Here is an 18,773-nt window from a genome sequence, read left to right on the forward strand (position 1 = left end):
TTTCACCATACCAATTGACCCCGAAGACGTTCACGAAGAAATATAAAGCAATTGAGGCAGTGATAAAATACGCGGGATTGGCATCAGTCCAAAAACTAGCCAATGCGGCTACCGCTACAGCTTCCAAACAAACAAACATCAAGGTGGTATATAAATAAATCAACGTACATGCAAACCCAAGGGCTGGATCTACCCAACGAGCAGTATAATGCAAGAATGTCCCTTTAATCGGCAAATAACTACACATCTCACCAACACCTTGCATAAGGGGATAGATATTGATACAAGCATAAGTCAAAAATCCAAGGAATAAAGATAATGATCCCAGTGACATTAAGGGACCCGATAATCCAATGAAAAGACCAGAACCAATCGATTGACCAATAATCATTAAGTTAACATGACGTCCATTAAGCTTTCTTTGAATTTGACCGTATTTGTCTGGATCCAATTTATCGTGAAAATCTGCAAACCCAGTGGAAATGATATTACTGTTTTCAACAGGAGTCTCTGTTGCTTGTTGAATAGATGGTTCTGAGCTTGATCCTTGTTTTTCGATATCAACGTTAGATAAACCCTTTACTTCGCTTTGTCCACTCATGTTATCAGCAGTTGTTTAGGCATTTATTGCTTGCAAAGGGTACATGTGAGACACTAGACATGATGGAAATAGTGGAGCATTTATATAACTGATTCAATCTTGGAATTACCCCAGAATTTTGGATAAGGTTGTAGTTTCTAGATATCCGTTAGCGGGTGTTGTTGAGGAGCAATACGGCTATTGAATAAGCTTTTATACATTTAGGATATGCATATCTTCTAGTTTCATATGTACTTTTTTAAGTTTGCAATATTGATTGCATCCTCTGGTCAGGAAAATTAATTTTTTGGCAGACAATAGTAATTCAGTAATTTATTTACAATACATTAATTCCTATGGAAGCTTTTGGAATTCGAGTGAATTCAAGTGTTAACTCTGTCAGTCGGATGTATTGTATATAGGGAATAACCAGTTCAAATCATAAGACAGAGGGATAAATTTTTATAATTAAAGCACCCCGCAAAATTCCCCAACAAATTGCAAAGCTTAAAGTTAAAATCTCCCGGTATTCGTCGCGAGATTGGATCTAAGAATCTTATATGCCATCGTATGAAGCAAAGGTTGTATAGAAAAGCTAAATAAACTTCAGTTTGATGATTTAGGTGTCATATGCCCTTCTGTTGCACGGAAAATCCCCAATTTTCCATATGTGGCCTGATGCGGAGTGCTGTGATATGACGCTTAAATTGATTGGATTTGCCCTTCGGTCGAGATCATTTATCTAAACTCCGATAAATTATTTTATTAATTATTTTTTATCTGTTCTCGTATTTCTTTTTGCAGCATAATTAGAATGAGGCTTTTGATAAATTATTAAAAAAATGTTCAAGACCACTTTCCAATTAAGGTGCAAGCCGCTAATTCCATAGGTGCCGAATAACCGCCGAGTTGATATGAGGACCCAGTGGTATTACAGTAGTATGTTGGATACTATGACTTGTGGCATGTTGGTGGTGTGGAGCCTGATGATATACATCGATTAACAGTTGCAAACTCCAAAAATCACAGTCACCTGAATTAAAACAATGGACAACAAGTGGTCGATTGTTAGCAATAGACAACAAATTGTCTACAAAAGACTCTCAAACATTAGCGGTCTGTATGATGTATTCCTTTGATCCGTTGGATGTAATCTCCGTAAATTTATTCAAAGTTCTGACAGTTCTTTAATTCCCAAAGAATGTAGATTCACTGAAATCAATGCTGCGGACATCAGATTGATTCAATTATGGCCATTCACATGGGTCACTAACACCTTAATTAAAAGAAATCGCCTTGAAAAATTAGAATGGAGTGACCACAAAATAAGGTTCACTTTTCACTTTTTGCGCTTACGAAACGTACCAAGGGTGCCTTTCTCTACCAGAATGCAACTGCTCTGCATGTTCAAACTGGTTTCAATTTTAGATTGAAAGTTTCTACGATGTGATAGACATATATTACTACAATAGGAGTTTAGTATGATAGAACAAAAGACCTAGATGGGTTGTCCATTGGTGAACTTACCCTCTTAAAGCAAGTGAAATGGCCAACTTTCATGGAAAGTGCGTTAAAATTAAAGTTAGCGCAATATACTCTGTTATCGGACTTTGAACCGCTAACATATATTGGTAGGTATATATTATGTATCTCTTTCCGCTATGAACTTCGTTGCGGAGTTCAGTTTGGTTTCTAAGGCATCTATAGCTTCCGTTGTGGAGTTCAGTTTGGGCTCTACGGCACCTGAAGCTTCCTAACAACTGTTTTCTAATTTTAAAATCAAAATTTCAAGAACTTGATGAAGTATCTGCTTACATTAGTCCTTCATGTAGTTATAATCCGGAAACTCCTAGATAATTTTTAGAATTGCAAAGACCGCATTGGTGAGAAGGCTATTCTAGTCGGATTCTGGTATAAAATTACCTACATTTTCTTTGTTGCCTTGTAGAATTGCGAGAACCTGTTGAAGTTGTTATACAATTACATCTTTTTAACGTCAAGTTGCTCTTCCCCCCATCCCGGAACTCTCACATTGTTCGTTTTGCGTCTGGAACACTAAATAAGAGCTCTGCTTTGTGATGAGCCGCTAACATAGAGTAGTTTAGAGTCCTTGCATGTATATCATGTAATCGATTGCACTCCGAAGGGGGGAAGGGTAGATTGTCCCCTGCCATCTGAATTCCATATATTTAGATTCGAATAAATATATTGTCAAATAGTGGTTATCGGGAAACCGGGAAGGAGACTTCGGAAACTGAATTAAGCGAACCTTTGCGAGGCTCTTTATCTGAATTTACATTAATTTTGCCGACGATTTTAGTGTACAATCTAAGATTGCTTGTGATGGCATGATTGAAGTTAAATAAGGTGTTTAGGCTCCGTTTTCATTATCTTCCCAAAGACAGGTCAGTGGGCTGCGGTCCCTTCCAAATGTCTGGATTTGCGCCAGTTGTCCTGAAACGACTGTGAATATGACCTCACATTTAGAAGGTGAGAAATCCCCATTGGTTAAGTGGCCAACACACACGATCAGGGATTGGTCTACAACATAAAGGTTCCCCCCTACAAAGAAACATCATTTTCACAACAATATTATTATTTATTTATAATACACAAAGAACTAAAAATAAAATAAACACCACTTTTCCTGATATTTATAATAGCTTTTCATTACCAATTTATAATTCTTGAGAAGCCTTGGTAGCCTTACCAGATTTCTTTGGTAATAAGTTTTGGTGAATGTTTGGTAAGACACCACCTTGAGCAATAGTAACATGACCTAACAATTTGTTTAATTCTTCATCATTTCTAATGGCTAATTGTAAATGTCTTGGGATAATTCTGGATTTCTTGTTATCTCTGGCAGCGTTACCGGCTAATTCTAAGATTTCAGCAGAAAGATATTCTAAGACGGAAGTTAAGTAGACTGGGGCACCGGAACCGATACGTTGAGCGTAGTTACCTTTTCTTAATAATCTGTGGACTCTACCGACTGGGAAAGTTAAACCAGCTTTGGCAGATCTTGAAGTGGATGCCTTTTCGGTTGATCCTGCTTTTCCTTTACCTCCTGACATTGTATATGATTTGATTTGATTTAGTTAATGAATATAAGTTGAAGAGAAAAGAAAAAGAAGAAAATAATCCAACTTTGATTTAAGTGGATATTAGATTATTTAAATATTTATATGATGAGGTTGAGGATGCGTCAATTGTTTACGTTTTGCGAGAAGATTACGTGGTTTGCCATATTTTTTGTGTGGGACGAGGAGCTTGATTGAGGGTTGGTAGGGGAGAATCTGTCAATTCTCAGAATTACTCTTTTAAGGGCGTAATTGTCAGAATTGATTTTTTCGTGGTAATTTTCATTCTATAAGCGTAATTTTGTTCCCAGAAGTCTTCTTCTACCGCGTACCTCGCATGAAAATTCAAAACATAAACAAATGGCGTTGCAGCAATAAATTGAGAAAATACCGCGTATCATTTTCTTCTTCTGAATTGATTTATAAACAATTGAATTTCCCAAGAGTTTCATAAATTTTAAACAACTCTTCTTTTTCCTTTCCTTTAAACTTAACNAAAATACCGCGTATCATTTTCTTCTTCTGAATTGATTTATAAACAATTGAATTTCCCAAGAGTTTCATAAATTTTAAACAACTCTTCTTTTTCCTTTCCTTTAAACTTAACCAGTTACTAAATATAACATATATCTACAATGGCCCCAAAAGCTGAAAAGAAACCTGCCTCCAAAGCTCCAGCTGAAAAGAAACCAGCTGCTAAGAAGACCGCTTCTACCGAAGGTGCTAAAAAGAGAACCAAGGCTAGAAAGGAAACTTACTCCTCATACATCTACAAGGTTTTAAAACAAACCCATCCAGATACTGGTATTTCCCAAAAGGCTATGTCTATCATGAACTCATTTGTCAATGATATCTTTGAAAGAATTGCTTCTGAAGCTTCTAAGTTAGCTGCTTACAACAAGAAGTCTACCATTTCTGCTAGAGAAATCCAAACTGCTGTTAGATTAATCTTACCAGGTGAATTAGCTAAGCATGCTGTTTCTGAAGGTACCAGAGCTGTTACCAAATATTCTTCTGCTTCTAACTAAGTTTTAAGTTGAGATAAATATTTCCCTTTCAATTTTGTGTATTTTTAGTTTTATTCTTTAGTTCGTTTTGATATGTCTCTTTTAAAGAGATTTTGGATTTTGTATATACGTTTCTAAGTATGTATGAGAAATGAAAATGTATTATAATAGTTCAAGTATTGTGTAATGTTTTTGGAATTTTTGAATTCGGTGAAATATTGCCGGAGAATATTGGATAAGTTGAGATGAATGACCATGAAAATACCTGTGATAGACCCCGAACCTCTACTTCTCTGTTGTAATGGTTCTTTTGCATCGTCCACTTCATACCCTATAACGATCTCTTCAAATCTTGTAATCTTGTCAACTCATGTGATGATGTAGAATCAGTAAATGAAATGAATTTTTGGTTGCTACCACATTAAGCACCCCTAGATATTATTCACTGATACACATAGCAACACGTCACAAGTTCGAAATAATATAATTGCTCAATTTCTCGTGATATAGGTCATTTTATTTTATTATCTAATTAGTCTAATTTACAATATGAATCATGAAACTCTCAAGACTCCACTAAACATTTAAAAGTTTTCATGTGAAATTAATTAACAATGTGAAATTTTTTTCTCATTTTACGAACTTGATTCCAATTGATGATGCGTATTTTTATGAGATCGGCTGAGTGTTTTTACATAGCCTAGTGCACTTGATCCAAACATTGATGGACCGAGAAGGGATGATCAGTCGTACGATGTGATAATTATTTAATTATTTAATTTAGAAACGTGTTCAAAAGCCAACTAGTGAGTCATGATGATAATATTCGATGATAGAATGTCAAAATCAAATTTGTAGTAGAGAAGCGATCAATGAAATATTTTTTTATATGGTCATGTTTTTCTTTCCATTTTCCCCGGATTTTAAACTAAGAAAAAATTTTGTGATCATTTATTTTTGTCAATCATTTTGGTTACATTTGGAAAATTTTTCATCTCAGTACCTTACTATAAATATTAGCCGATATTTCCCTTTCCACTAGTCTCCAATTTGCTTTGAAGATCTAATTTCATTACTATAAAAGAACTTGAATATCAGTTGACAATAGTAACTAATCAACCCAAAGTTTGTTTGTTTTTCTACCACACTCCACCATACTACAATCACTTTGAATTTCAAAGAAGACACTGCATATATATAGTTGATAGCATCAACTTATGAAATATATCTTAATCAACTTAGTTTTTAAATAAAGAAAGGGTTAGCTTCCGACTGAAAGTTGTTTGAGAAAAAACATAAAAAAGTTATTACGTCATCCATTGATTTTAGTTGCATCTTTGATTTTTGTTTATTTTTAAATTTCGCACCCAACAGAAAAAGTTTTTGTTTGTAAAAATTATTTTTGCAACTTATTGTTTTTCTTATCTAATTGTTGCTATTTATTTATTTGCTCCTAAATCCCTGTTGAATTGCTATCAATTTTACATAAAGAACGTGTTTTATATTGTTCAAAACTATATATAAAAAGAGCATCCATTTATCTACATCGTTTTGGTATTTTTGATTTGGCTTTCTTTTGTTTCAAATAAGGCAAACAAGAAGCTTGGTTTATGATTCCAATTGTCAATTATTTTTCTTTGAATCCTTCATTTACATTTGAGAATTATCTAAGAAAATTCTATATTATCCGATTTATTACCACAAAAGAATCAACTACAATTTTTCAGACACAGCTTATTCTTTAGACTAGACGCTTCTCCTTTTTTATAATACCCTTTTATCGTCATGAAGCTATCAAATATTCTTATATACACATTTGCATTTTCCCAATGTTCCAGTACTATCCTCCCTCAGAGGATATTCCAACTATCTCCATCTACAACATCATACAGCCATTCCCTTTTTGATGACCTCATCTCACTTTTCTACCCTTCAGGCACGCAACAGGATGATTTTGAAGCCTGGTTAGTTCAGGAAAAGATTATTAGTTTCGAAGGAATATTTAACAATATTGGTGGTTTAAGTAAAATTCTCGACCCTACCATAGTAGAAAAGGGAATAGTAATAGCAAGTCCATCCACTTCATACCCAAATTATTTCTATCAATGGATAAGAGATCTGGCTATTACCATAAAGACATTATTGTGCCATTTAAATGATATGACGCAAGATGAATTTGAACAACAAGGTCAATTGCTTGATGTTATAGAGAGTTTTATCGAAAATAATTATCAATTGCAGAGATTAGATAACTTGTCAGGAACCTTTGCAGATAAATCAGGCTTAGGAGAACCTAAATTTAATGTTGATAATACTGTCTTCAATGAAAGTTGGGGTAGACCACAGAGGGATGGTCCTGGGTTAAGATCAAGTACAATTATGTACTATCTTAAATTAATAGATAAATTCGATGCCCCTATCCAATCCCAAATTTTGAAAAATCAAAAATTCATTTATTTCAAGGTAATAAGGCCTGATTTGATGTATATTGTACAAAATTGGCAGAAACCAGGATTTGATCTTTGGGAAGAAATAAATTCCATCCATTTCTTCACTTCTATTACTCAGCTCAAGGCCATTAAAGACGGTATAGAATTTGCCGCAAAATACAAAGACTACGAACTCCAAGATCAGCTTATCACGGCATTTCAACAACTCAAGCTGGCAATTGAATCTCAACAACAATTCGGTTTCACATCGTCAGTTATCTCCCACATTATAGAATGCCCCAATTTGTATAAGATTGGTCACAGATCCGGTCTTGATGCTGCTACACTCCTTGGTTCCATACATTCTCACGACGACTACCAATCTGATAGCTCCATGATTCCGTTCGACATAGATAACCCATACGTCATAAACACGTTAGTTGCCATGGTGAATGATATGAAGTTTAGATATCCAATCAACCACAACAAAATCGGTTTTCTTGGAGTAGGTGTGGGTATTGGTCGTTACCCAGAAGATATTTACGATGGTGTTCATACTAGTGAAGGTAATCCGTGGTTTATATCCACTGCCACGGCTCTGGAGTTTGTCTATAGACTTATTCACAAATGCATCACTCTTCGTCAAGATATTGTCATCACAGCGGCCAATCGTGGTTTCTTCAGTCAATTTATATCAATAGATGAGGAGCCGAACGATGGCAATGCCGTGGTTATTGAATTTAATTCGGTCATGTATCGGACATTAATGCTGCAATTGGCTCTGTATGCAGATTCATTCCTTTCTGTGATAAAGACTCATGTGGATGGTGAAGGGAGAATGTCGGAGCAGTTTAATAAGTATACCGGATATATGCAAGGAGCCAAAGAGTTGACGTGGAGTTATAGTGCATTTTGGAATGCCGTTAGATGGAGAGAAAGGACTTTGCAGGTGATGTGAAAATATGGAAGAGAGAAAGTGGACTGTTTTAATTGTGTTTTTATGATGTTTTATGATTGATTTTTTTATCTCTTGTGTTACTTAGATTATGCTCTGTATAGTATATGTATGTATGTAAAAGAAACATGTTCTTGTTTGGAAATATCTTACATTTTCTTAAGGTGATTCGAAATCGGATTCTGGGACAACCCCAAACTAGTTTGGAACCAAGACGTTAGCCCATGTAAACGTATTTTTTAGGAGAAAATATCTATACAATTTAAACAAAATGGTAGTTAAATACGTGCCAACATAGCTTAGCTGAAGGGAGAACGAACTGCATTCTGCACTGAAATGTGTCTGATTGTTTATATGTCAATGACAACTTTCCTTCCTAGTTTACTTCTTAACTTATTCAAGACAGCTTCTTTATTTGCAAAAGGGTTGCCCAGTAGTTCGATTTTTTTCATTTGATGATTTTCCAGAAATTCCAACCCATCTACATCTGTAAGATTGTTCCCTTCTAAGGTCAAATACTTAAGAGATGGAGGAAATTCTATTGGCGGCAACCAAGAAAATTCACAATTTCTTAAGTATAGGTACTGCAAGTTGGTTAACACTTTAAATACATCCGAGTCAAGGATCTGCAATTGAGAATTCAGCAGAAGTTCCAAAACCTTGAGCGACGTAGGTAGGAAGCTTGCTTTTAATTCTGAGATATCGTTAGCGGCCAACGTAAGGTTGGACAAATGTCTTAACCTTTTTAGCTTCATCTTGTTCAATGATTCTGTGTCTATGTGGCAAATTGATAGATTGAGACGACTTAAGTTGGCAGGTAATCTAAACCTGTCGTTTGGAAGAACCGTAAGCACTGAAAATTTCAAATCCAATTCCTGAACCGTATCTGGTAGCTCGAGCCCTTCAAAGCCAAAGAACTTATTCGAAGACAAGTCGATTGCAGTTAGGTTAGAGTCTTCCACGTTTAACAGACCTAAATGGTTCATACCCAAATCTAAAGCTCTTAAGCTTTCCGGTAATTGGTACTCAAAGTTCAGAAGATGCAGATGTATAGGGGCATATTTGAAGCGGGTTAAATTTGGTGGGTTGACAAGGAAATCTTCATTTTCTGGTACGATGGAGGTCTCCAAATAAACCAAAGATCTGGGTAACGGCTCTGGAAGTGTAAGTCTATGGCGGCAACTGAGCTTGAATACTATCAAATTCGGAAGGCGAGGTACGGAAGGCATTATCTCGGCTGATAAACAAAGAATCCTCAATGATTCAGGGAATACGTAATTCTGGGGGAAAAATATTATTGGGGAGTTAATAAGACAACTCCTAACTTTGGGTGGGAGTTGAATTGGCGGTCTCCGATTTGGCATCCTTCTCACTTCAGATTCGTAATCGTCAGAAAGTTGTCCAGTGTGAAGCAATTGGAAACTCAATCTTTGAATGGAATCAGGTAAATTGCAATCGAAAATCCAATATGGATCGAGGTCTGTAGAAGTTACATCTAGGTCAGTAAGCCTCGTATATTTTTCAATGCCACGCAAGCTCTCAAGCTTCGTAGCATATATGTACAAGCTCTCGATTTTGTCAGAAGCTTTCAAACTAGACAAGTATTTCAATGTCATATACTGGCAACTTAAGTTCTTCAAGTTTTTTAGGCCACCAATGTCAAATTCGATAATAGCTTCAAGCCCAAACCCAGTTGGAAATGTAATATCAAGAGTTTCCAATGTTTCAGGTAAACATGGTTTAAATATGGTGGGATTAGACTCCAAGTTAATTGTAAGATCCTTTAGTCTGCGTGGGAGATATTTCAATTCCTCTGGGTCGATATTGTCCCCTATGTTTAGGCGAGAGAGTTGGTCTAGACGCCTTACAAGGGGACATTTTTCCAAGTAAAACTGGTGGTTGCCGTACTTTGGGGTGCCAGAAGTGGAAATGCTATGTATTGGAAAGGGAAAGTTTGATGTTCTTAACAAAAAGTCCACCGGGTCTCCATGAAAGAACAACAATATCTTTTGGATCCTCAGAATCAAATATGGGTCTTTTTCATATACTTCCATTAAAGTAGCAAAATTAGATCTAATTGATTCAAGTCGGAGTTTGGGGCGGTGTTTCATAAACTCTAGAAATTCATCTGTACCATCGCCATCTTGAAAATAAATATGCTGAGGGAACATGTATTGATAACTCCGTTGTTCCAACATTGTCTCATCCCCGATAGGAACATATCTCCACTTCTCGACTATGTCATATCCCAAAGTGTCATATCTATACTGGGAGGTACCCAAGTTAATCTCGAGATTCCGTGTGTTCAATTCCGCAATTGCATGCTTTCTGATAAAGGGAATGGAACTGTATACCAATAAATTACGTGTAGGAATATAGCTGAATACCAACTCCAACACTTCATTTGGAAGTGGTAAAGATCCGGGGTAGAAAAACTTCTAATAATCTGACATTGGGATCCTATGGAATAGGGGGAAGTGGGACTAAACGTAAATTTGGCCAAATTTCGTTTTTGTGTTTCCCTTTCAACCAAAAAATTTTGAACCAGGCGCACGTGAGACAACCAAAACACGCATACTCGATCTGGCATAAGGAATCTAACTGTGACACAACTTGCCAAATGCTAAATAGTGGAGTACTCTATCGGGCCATCACATTGTGCCTCCAAGGTCAGGCTAGAATCAATTCATTGTGGATACCTCTGAAAATTGTGTTTAAAGAAAAAGCATCTCTATACTCGTAGAGTTTGGAATCTGTGGATGCCGGTTTTTTTTTTACATAGTTAAGAACAGGCATTACACGAACAAAAAATCGGCATCCACAGATTCCACATTTCTCGGTAAAATTGAATAATAAGAATTTATATTCAATCTATAGGGGTGTTATACAATATTTGCTGAACGAGAGGCTATCTGGAAGCTTAGAAGTGTAAAATAATTGCGCTCCTATATATATATAAACTAAAACACATTGTAGAAGCTAAATAAATCAAAAATTCCCGCGAAGGGACAGGTAACGCAAATGGTCTGGAAACGCAAACGAAAAAAAAAAAAATTTCTCCAAAAATTTCACAAAAATTTCACATACATTTCTAAAAACACTTTAATACAAACCATATAAAGAATCTAAATATATACTATAAAATTATCGATTTCAACCTCTAGGGATGCGATAAATTGGCAGAATTCAAGGATCGTTGAGATGGCCTCCTTGGAGATCCTTCTGGAGTTTTATTGGCTCTTCTTCTCTTTCTTCTAATTGGACTACCATTCGGGGTTGCACCTGCTTCATGAAGCTTGTTACGCATGGTTTCACTATTGAGAGCCTTACTGTTAGGACTAGCAGCAACCCTTCTGCCCTTTGTTTTAGTTTCGGCTTTTTCCTTCCATGCTTTTAGAGCTTCAATTTCACGTTGTGCAACGACTAGTTCTGCTTGAAGCTTGTTACATTCCGCCTGGTAGCATCTGATCAAATGCAAACCAAATAAATCACTTTTCCTATTGCTAAAAGCTGCCGCATTGAGTTCGAAAGCATCTGGACGTTTAGGATCAACAAAGGCGGGTTCAATTTGATCGATGAAAGGGTCTTCTTCCATTGGGATACTAACATCTTCCGTTGTAGTGTCAACTTCTTGCTCCGGAGATCTAATGACTTCCGGTCTATCCAATACTTTCAGCGGATTATATGGAACAAGGCCAGCCCTCCTCCAAGCACTTAGGATACTGTGCTCAGTAAACGATCTTTTCCGTGCGTCGTCGTATGAAAGAATAATTTCCTTCTTTTCCAAGCTGAGTCTTCTCGAAGTTCTTATTTTCTCGACCACATCTTTTTTAAAGTACTTCTTCACCTTTGCAAACACAACCAAGTCTAATGGCTGCGTTAAGTGGGAAGAATGGGCAGGAATATACAAAGGATACACTTTGTGTTTCTTGGCCAAACAGACAAAATCATTTGATGTGTGGCTTGCATGGCCATCAAGTACTAGCAACCTCCATTGGTCTGGATCAGCGGGTTTAGTTTGTTCAAGAAATATATTATTAAGCCACCAACATGCCTTCGTGGTCGAAGACCAGCCGTTCACAGTTAATCCCCAAGAAAATTCGGGAATGTTGTTTCCCTTAACATCAAACCACGTTGTCATGAAGTTTTCACCCTTCATAATAAACAAAGGCTGCAAAAATTTCCCCGTTGCTGAAATTGTTTCGATGCTCGTGGAAAGTTCAGAACGAGTTGATCCCTCTTGTTGTCGATAACCAGCAGAAATAGATATGGCCATATAGTCATTTGACTGCTCCAAAACCTGGACAGCAGTTTCATCCATGTTGTATATATTTTCTGGCAAAATGTTGAGACTTTTCACGGTATTCTCGAACTTTTCAAACCAAGCTTCGAGTTTCTCATACTTAGAACCTTCCATTCTACCCTTAGGCATAGACTTGAGCCTCTTCAAATGGATATCAGGGTGTCTTTTTCTGAACCGGTAAAACCATTTGGTTCCTAACTTCTTATAACAATCTCTGGATTGCATCATCATGACGGCGAGTTGTTCAATCCGAACTTTACTCGCTGCCCTACCATGAATATACTCATTCTTTATCCAATTTTCCAATATGAGCTCTTCCTCGAAAGTCAAATTTCTCTGCTTATTATGACTTATCTTCCTAGACTCAGATCCATGAACTCTACGATACAATGTATCATAATCAACGTTCAAATCAGCTGCAAGTTTTGTGAGAGGTCTTTCATCCTGGTTCGCATGAAGTAGGACTGCTTCTTTAAGCCTGGCTTCCGCCTCTTCTTCGATTTTCAACTTTTCTATAAGTAGTTGTTGCTGTGAAGGCATTTTACTGTAGAGATAAGAAAGTAGCACACACGAGAAGAGACAATAAAGAACAATATGGGTCGATTTATAATTGAGTATTTTGTATTTTGTTAGCGATTGTACATAATTTTTGCAATTTTTTTTTCGTGTTTCGCGTTTTGTGTTTCCAGACCATTTGCGTTACCTGTCCGACCCCTTTAACCCCAGAACAGGTTTCTGACTTCATGTAAAAGAAAACTGTTCTTGTTTGGAAATATGTTAAATCTTTTTAAGGTTGTTCCACATCGGATTGTGGGACAAGCGCAAACGAATTTAGCACCATGACGTTAATTTCCATGGATTCAGTCAGGTCGGTATGTCAGTTAATTACTTCAATATTTCTACTTTCCTGTGGTCCCGGTTGGTTGTTCTACTACATCTGTTTTTTATTCTGTATGGCTTGTATTTGGCCATAGTCTCCTAATAATCCGTTTCCCTCGAATGGTGTTCTACCTCCATCACAATGTAATGTATATCAGTAGGACCATTAGATGCCCTTGCATATGTATATTTAAGAGAAAATGTCTATATGATTCATAAAAGAAATGGCAGTGCAATACTAATTTTGAGTCAACAGAGCTAAGCTGAAGGGAGAACAAACTGGACTCTGTACTAAAATGGGTCTGATTGATTATATGACAATGTCACATTCCCTTCGTAATTTATCTCTTAGCTTATTCACCACAGCTTCTGTATTGGCAAAATTGTTATACTGTAGTTCGATTGCTTTCATTTGATGATTTTCCAGAAATTGCAACCCATCTACATCTGAAAGATTGTTCAATGCTAAGGTTAAATACTTAAGAGATCTAGGGAATTCTATGCGTGGCAACAATTCCAAACCACACTCACTTAAGTATAGGTACTGCAAGTTCGTTAACACTTTGAATACATCCGAGTCAAGGATTTGTAATCCAAAATTCCGCAGAAGTTCTAAAACCTTGAGCGACGAAGGTAGAAAACCTGGTTTTAATTCTGTGATATAGTTTTCTGCCAACGTAAGCTTGGACAAATGGCTTAATGTTTCTAGCTTCATTCTCTTGAATGATTCTGTGTCTATTTGGCAAGCTGATAGATCGAGACGAGTTAGGTTGGCCGGTAGTCTAAACCTGTCGTTTGGAAGTACCGCAAGTGGTTGATATTTCAAAGCCAACTCCTGAACTGTATCTGGTAGCTCGAGCTCTTCGAAGCCAAAGAACTTATTCGAAGACAAGTCAATTCTACTTAAATTAGAATCTTGCAATTTCAAATGACTTAAGCTGTTCATACCCAAATCTAAAGTTCTTAAGCTATCCGGCAATTGATATTCAAAGTCCGAAAGATGCTTATATATCAGGCTATATTCAAACCGGGTTAAATTTGGTAGGTTGGCAAGAAAATCTTCATTTTTTGGTAGGAAGGACGTCTGTAAATAGACCAAGGATCTGGGTAATGGTTCTGGAAGGGTAAGTTTATGTCGGCAACTGAGCCTGAGTGCTATCAAATTCGGAGGAAGGCGAGGTACATAAGGCATTATATGAGCTGATAAACAAAGAATCTTCAATGAATCAGGGAATATGTAATCCTGGGGGAAGAATATTACTGAGGAGTTAATAATAAAACTCCTAACCTTAGGTGGAAGCCGAATGGGCGGTCTCGGATTTGGTATCCGTCTCATTTCAGCGTCGGCATCGTCAGAAAGTTGAGCAGTCTCACTTGACAATTGTAAACACAATCTTTGGATGGAATCCGGCAAATTGCAATCTAAAATCGAATATGGATCGAGATCTGTAATAGTTAAATCTAGGTCAGTAAGTTTCGTATATTTTTCAATGCCATGCAAGCTCTCAAGCTCCATAGAATATATGTACAAGCTCTCGATTTGGTTAGGAGCTTTCAAACTAGAAAAGTCTTTCAATTTCATATACAGACAACTTAATTTCTTCAAGTTTTTTAGGCCACCAATGTCAAATTCGATCATTGTTTCATACCTAGGCCCAAGTGAAAATGTAATTTCAAGAGTCACTAATGTTTCAGGTAAAAATGGTTTAAATATGGCGGGATTAGAGTCCATCTCAATTCTAAGAACTTTTAGACTGCGTGTGAGATATTTCAATTCCTCTGGGTCGATATTGTCCCCGATGTTTAGGGAAGCGAGTTGGTCTAGACACCTTACCAGCGGGAATTTTTCCAAGTAAAACTGGTGATTGCCGTACTCTTGGGTACCGGAAGTGGAAACGCCATATATTGGAAAGGGTATGTTTGCAATTCTTAACGAGAAGTCTACCGGGTCTCCGTGAAAGAACAACGATATCTGTTGGATCCTCAGAATCAAAGATGGGTCTTTTTCATATATTTCTGTTAAAGTAGCAAAATCAGATTGAATTGATTCAAGGCGGAGTTCGGGGCGGTGTTTCATAAATTCTATGAATTCATCCGTCCCATCGCCATCTTGAAAATGAATACGCTGAGGGAGCATATATGGATAACTCTGTTGTTCCAACATTGTCTCGTCTCCGACGGGATCATATTTTCTCAATTACGTCATACCCCAGAGCTTCATATCTGTATTGGGTGGTACCCAAGTTAATCTCGAGATTCCTCTTGTTCAATTCCGCAATCGAATGCTTGCTGATAACGGGAATGGAACTGTATACCAATAAATTACGTGTAGGAATATAGCCGAATACCAACTCCATCACATCATTTGGAAGTTTTAAGGAATCCGGGAAGAAAAACTTATAATAATCAGACATTGGGATCTGTGCTTGTTGGTGCCTGTCTTATGTTTAATATATTATCAGCTATTAAAACTTGATTATTCTTCTTATTGGTTTAACTAACTAGTTATTCTATATTTACAATTTTCTATCGTAATAAATTATAATATAATAATGTTATTTCTTTTATTGGAATAGATTAAATATAAGAATGATAAAGTATAGAGTCGATCCAGAGCTAAATATAAGACATAAAACAAAATAACAGCGAATCTCTTGTCTTTTAAAGAACAATAGAATGAATCAAAAACAATAAAAATGTGACTAGAATAAGTTTATGGGCAAATTTCGTTTTTGCGTTGGCCAATGAACGAAAAAAAATTAAGCCATAGTTGCACGTGACACAGCCAACCCTAAGAAATCTAGCTGTGACCGACCTTGCCAAACGCTAAATATTGACGTATTCTATCATTCCAGAAGTCCTAATAGAATCAAATCATTGTTGACGCGTAGTAAGATTTTGTTCAAAGAAAACCATTTCTATACTTGTAGAGTTTGCAGAACTAGAAAGGTACATAGAACTGATGTCGATTTATAAAGCTCACTGATTTAATACGAAGTAATGAAATATTGATTATATAGCCCCAACCAATGCTCTTACGTAAAAAGTATTAAGTCCTACATTTCATATATATATAATTCAAAGATAGTTCTTAATCTAGAGTTTAATATCAACTCTGGTTCCCAATTTCGCTCTTAACCTATATAAAGCTTCTATTGGGTGTGGAAATTTATTACGTTGGAGTTCTATCGATTTAATTTGACTATTTTTGGGGAACACCAACCCGTCTAAGTTTTCTAGCTTGTTGCTTTGTAGGCATAAGTACTTTAGAGAGACAGGAAATTTAATTGGCCTGGAACAACTAATGCTACAATCACTTAAGTATAGAAATTGGAGATTGGTTAATTCGTTAAATACCTCCGAACTGAGGCCACATAATTGGGGATTCACGTCTAGTTCCAAAACCTTAAGGGAGGGTGGAAATGTGCCTTGTTCTAGCTCTCTAATGTCATTGCCTCTTAAGTTGAGCAGGGTTAAATTCCTAAGATTCTTCAAGTTCAAATTGGTTAATGATTGAGTGTCCATATTATTATATGATAAGTCAAGACGTCTTAAGCTGACTGGCAATCTACAGTTTTTGATTAGCAATTTAGCCGTGTTGCCTTCAATCAGATATCTTTGATAACTTAATACCAAATCCTGAACCGAATCAGGTAAATTCAAATCCAGATTTTCCAAACATTCAAAATAATTTGTAGATAAGTTAACCACCTTTAGATTTGGATTTTCTAGCTTTATACACTTGAAATTATTAAATGCTAAATTTAAAGTCTTAAGTGTGTTGGGAAGCTCCCATTCAAATGACGTTAAAGGTTTATAGTCCGAGCGCATTTCAAGACGAGTCAAGTTTGGTAAGTTAATGAGACAATCTTTGTTATCCGGTAAGGCAGATATACCTAAATAAACTAACGATTTGGGTAGATGTTCTGGACCTGTAAAGTGCTGACTCCAATATAGGTCTAAAATGATCAAATTTGGCGGAAGCTGAATTCCAGAAGGTAAACTATCAACCTCCAAGGAGAGAATTCTCAATGAATCTGGCAAAATATAATCTTCTGGACAAAACAATTGTGATTTGGCGAAAAGTGTAAAGGCTCTGAGCTTTGGTGGAAGAATAATTGGAGGCATCGGAGTAGGGATCAGATGCCCCTCAACGAAACCAATTTCATGTTCAAGGCTGTGACATACCCACTTAAAATGCAACCTCTCAATGGAGCTTGGAAAATCGCAATCGAATATTAGACGTGCGTCAGCATCTTCTATACTTAAATGTAGTTCATTAAGTTTGGTATACTTTTCTATACTTGCTAGACAAGTAAGTTTTTCTGATACTATGCTTAAGTTCTCGATTGTTTGGGGAGCTTTCAAGATATCTAAGTGCTCCACTGGAAAGTATCGACATTCTAGGATTTTCAAGTGGGCTAATGAAGTAATATCAAACTCGTTGATTAGCTCCGAACGATACGGAAACTGAATGGAAAGACTCTCTAATGTTTGCGGCAAACTTGGCTTAAAACTGGCAGGATTTGACTTCAAACTAATTCCTAAAACTTTTAAGGTTCTTGGGAGGTATATCAAATCATCTGAATCAATTTCCGTTAGGTCTAGTGCTGAAAGATGGTATGGGCACCTTCCTAATTGAAATGGCGCTAAGTATTCTTGGTGACCATTGTGGGTCCAAGACCCTGTAGGACGAATACCATATATTGGAAGCTGAATAGTAGAAACTTTTCTCATGAACTCCCCCCGGTCTTCGGTGAACTTGTTCAGTAAAATTATCCTTTGAGTATTTCGAATCGAAGATATGTCCCTTTCATACAACTCCATCATAGTATCATAGCCTACAATAACCAACTCGGGATGTAAATTAGGGCGATCTCTCATAAACTGTACGAAATCATCGAGGCCGTCGATATCTTGAAACTGGATAGAACGAACCACTTGTTTGCGATAGCTGCGTAATTCCACCGTTGTTTCATCACCAATGGGTTTCATTTTCCAATCATCGCCAATACAATAGTCATAAGCGCTAAAGGCATATAACCTGGAACCTATCGAAATCTCAAGTCTCCCCTTGTTTAAAGCATGGATAGCATGTTCACTTATAATTGCAATATCGCTGTATGCCAATAAATTCTTAGTGGGAATATAACTAAATACCAATTCTATGATTTCAACTGGAAGCAAGAATGGCCCTGGAATGAGAAGCTTACAACATTCCATTATGCGATATAAATATATAAAGTGGAGATTGTCAAAAAAGTGGATCTGTCAACAATCAATTTTTTCTTGGTTCGTCAATTCTTGTTTGCCTCACCGAATTACAGCGCAAAATTTGAAAGTGCTTGCTATGGTCCATTTTTGAAACGGTCATGAGTCATTTTGTATTTAGGGGCCGATACATGTTGGTATCCACCAAGCTGACCAGCAGACTGGAGATAGAGTTTCTGCTGTAGGTTTAGTTTACCTCAACGATGACATCTCTTCTTTCTCATGTTGCTTCCTCGGCACTAAATCACGTTGCTTTACCGACTCCGGTC

The 18,773-nt window shown here is 36.7% G+C and overlaps 8 protein-coding genes across 8 annotated transcripts; 2 read left to right on the plus strand and 6 right to left on the minus strand. All coding sequences in view use genetic code 12, as the record gives it.

Annotated features, from left to right (window-relative positions):
* On the minus strand, positions 1–601 carry J8A68_000190 (PUT4; the record flags this gene model as incomplete). Its single annotated transcript, XM_049405622.1, has 1 exon — positions 12–601. A coding segment is annotated over one exon (590 nt), but the record flags the coding sequence as incomplete, so codon positions are not given.
* A 2,657-nt stretch (positions 602–3,258) lies between these two features.
* Positions 3,259–3,654, minus strand: J8A68_000191 (histone H2A; the record flags this gene model as incomplete). The annotated part of the gene is made up of 1 exon (XM_049405633.1): positions 3,259–3,654. One exon carries the CDS (start codon positions 3,652–3,654, stop codon positions 3,259–3,261), a length of 396 nt encoding a protein of 131 aa, XP_049266492.1.
* A 641-nt stretch (positions 3,655–4,295) lies between these two features.
* J8A68_000192 (histone H2B family protein) lies at positions 4,296–4,688 on the plus strand (the record flags this gene model as incomplete). The annotated part of the gene is made up of 1 exon (XM_049405644.1): positions 4,296–4,688. The coding sequence occupies one exon, from the start codon at positions 4,296–4,298 to the stop codon at positions 4,686–4,688; it is 393 nt and encodes a 130-aa protein (XP_049266493.1).
* A 1,764-nt stretch (positions 4,689–6,452) lies between these two features.
* SGA1 (glucan 1,4-alpha-glucosidase) lies at positions 6,453–8,054 on the plus strand (the record flags this gene model as incomplete). Its single annotated transcript, XM_049405655.1, has 1 exon — positions 6,453–8,054. One exon carries the CDS (start codon positions 6,453–6,455, stop codon positions 8,052–8,054), a length of 1,602 nt encoding a protein of 533 aa, XP_049266494.1.
* A 347-nt stretch (positions 8,055–8,401) lies between these two features.
* J8A68_000194 (leucine-rich repeat domain-containing protein) lies at positions 8,402–10,641 on the minus strand (the record flags this gene model as incomplete). The annotated part of the gene is made up of 2 exons (XM_049405666.1): positions 8,402–10,489; positions 10,630–10,641. The coding sequence occupies 2 exons, from the start codon at positions 10,639–10,641 to the stop codon at positions 8,402–8,404; spliced, it is 2,100 nt and encodes a 699-aa protein (XP_049266495.1).
* Positions 10,642–11,211: 570 nt separating this feature from the next.
* Positions 11,212–12,894, minus strand: J8A68_000195 (uncharacterized protein; the record flags this gene model as incomplete). Its single annotated transcript, XM_049405677.1, has 1 exon — positions 11,212–12,894. The coding sequence occupies one exon, from the start codon at positions 12,892–12,894 to the stop codon at positions 11,212–11,214; it is 1,683 nt and encodes a 560-aa protein (XP_049266496.1).
* A 649-nt stretch (positions 12,895–13,543) lies between these two features.
* J8A68_000196 (leucine-rich repeat domain-containing protein) lies at positions 13,544–15,397 on the minus strand (the record flags this gene model as incomplete). The annotated part of the gene is made up of 1 exon (XM_049405688.1): positions 13,544–15,397. One exon carries the CDS (start codon positions 15,395–15,397, stop codon positions 13,544–13,546), a length of 1,854 nt encoding a protein of 617 aa, XP_049266497.1.
* A 932-nt stretch (positions 15,398–16,329) lies between these two features.
* FGR28 (Fgr28p) lies at positions 16,330–18,456 on the minus strand (the record flags this gene model as incomplete). The annotated part of the gene is made up of 1 exon (XM_049405701.1): positions 16,330–18,456. The coding sequence occupies one exon, from the start codon at positions 18,454–18,456 to the stop codon at positions 16,330–16,332; it is 2,127 nt and encodes a 708-aa protein (XP_049266498.1).
* Positions 18,457–18,773: the final 317 nt, after the last annotated feature.

This window comes from Hemisphaericaspora subhashii (assembly GCF_019202705.1).
Source record: "Hemisphaericaspora subhashii strain CBS 10753 chromosome Unknown scaffold144, whole genome shotgun sequence".
NCBI classification, from domain to species: domain Eukaryota; kingdom Fungi; phylum Ascomycota; class Pichiomycetes; order Serinales; family Debaryomycetaceae; genus Hemisphaericaspora; species Hemisphaericaspora subhashii.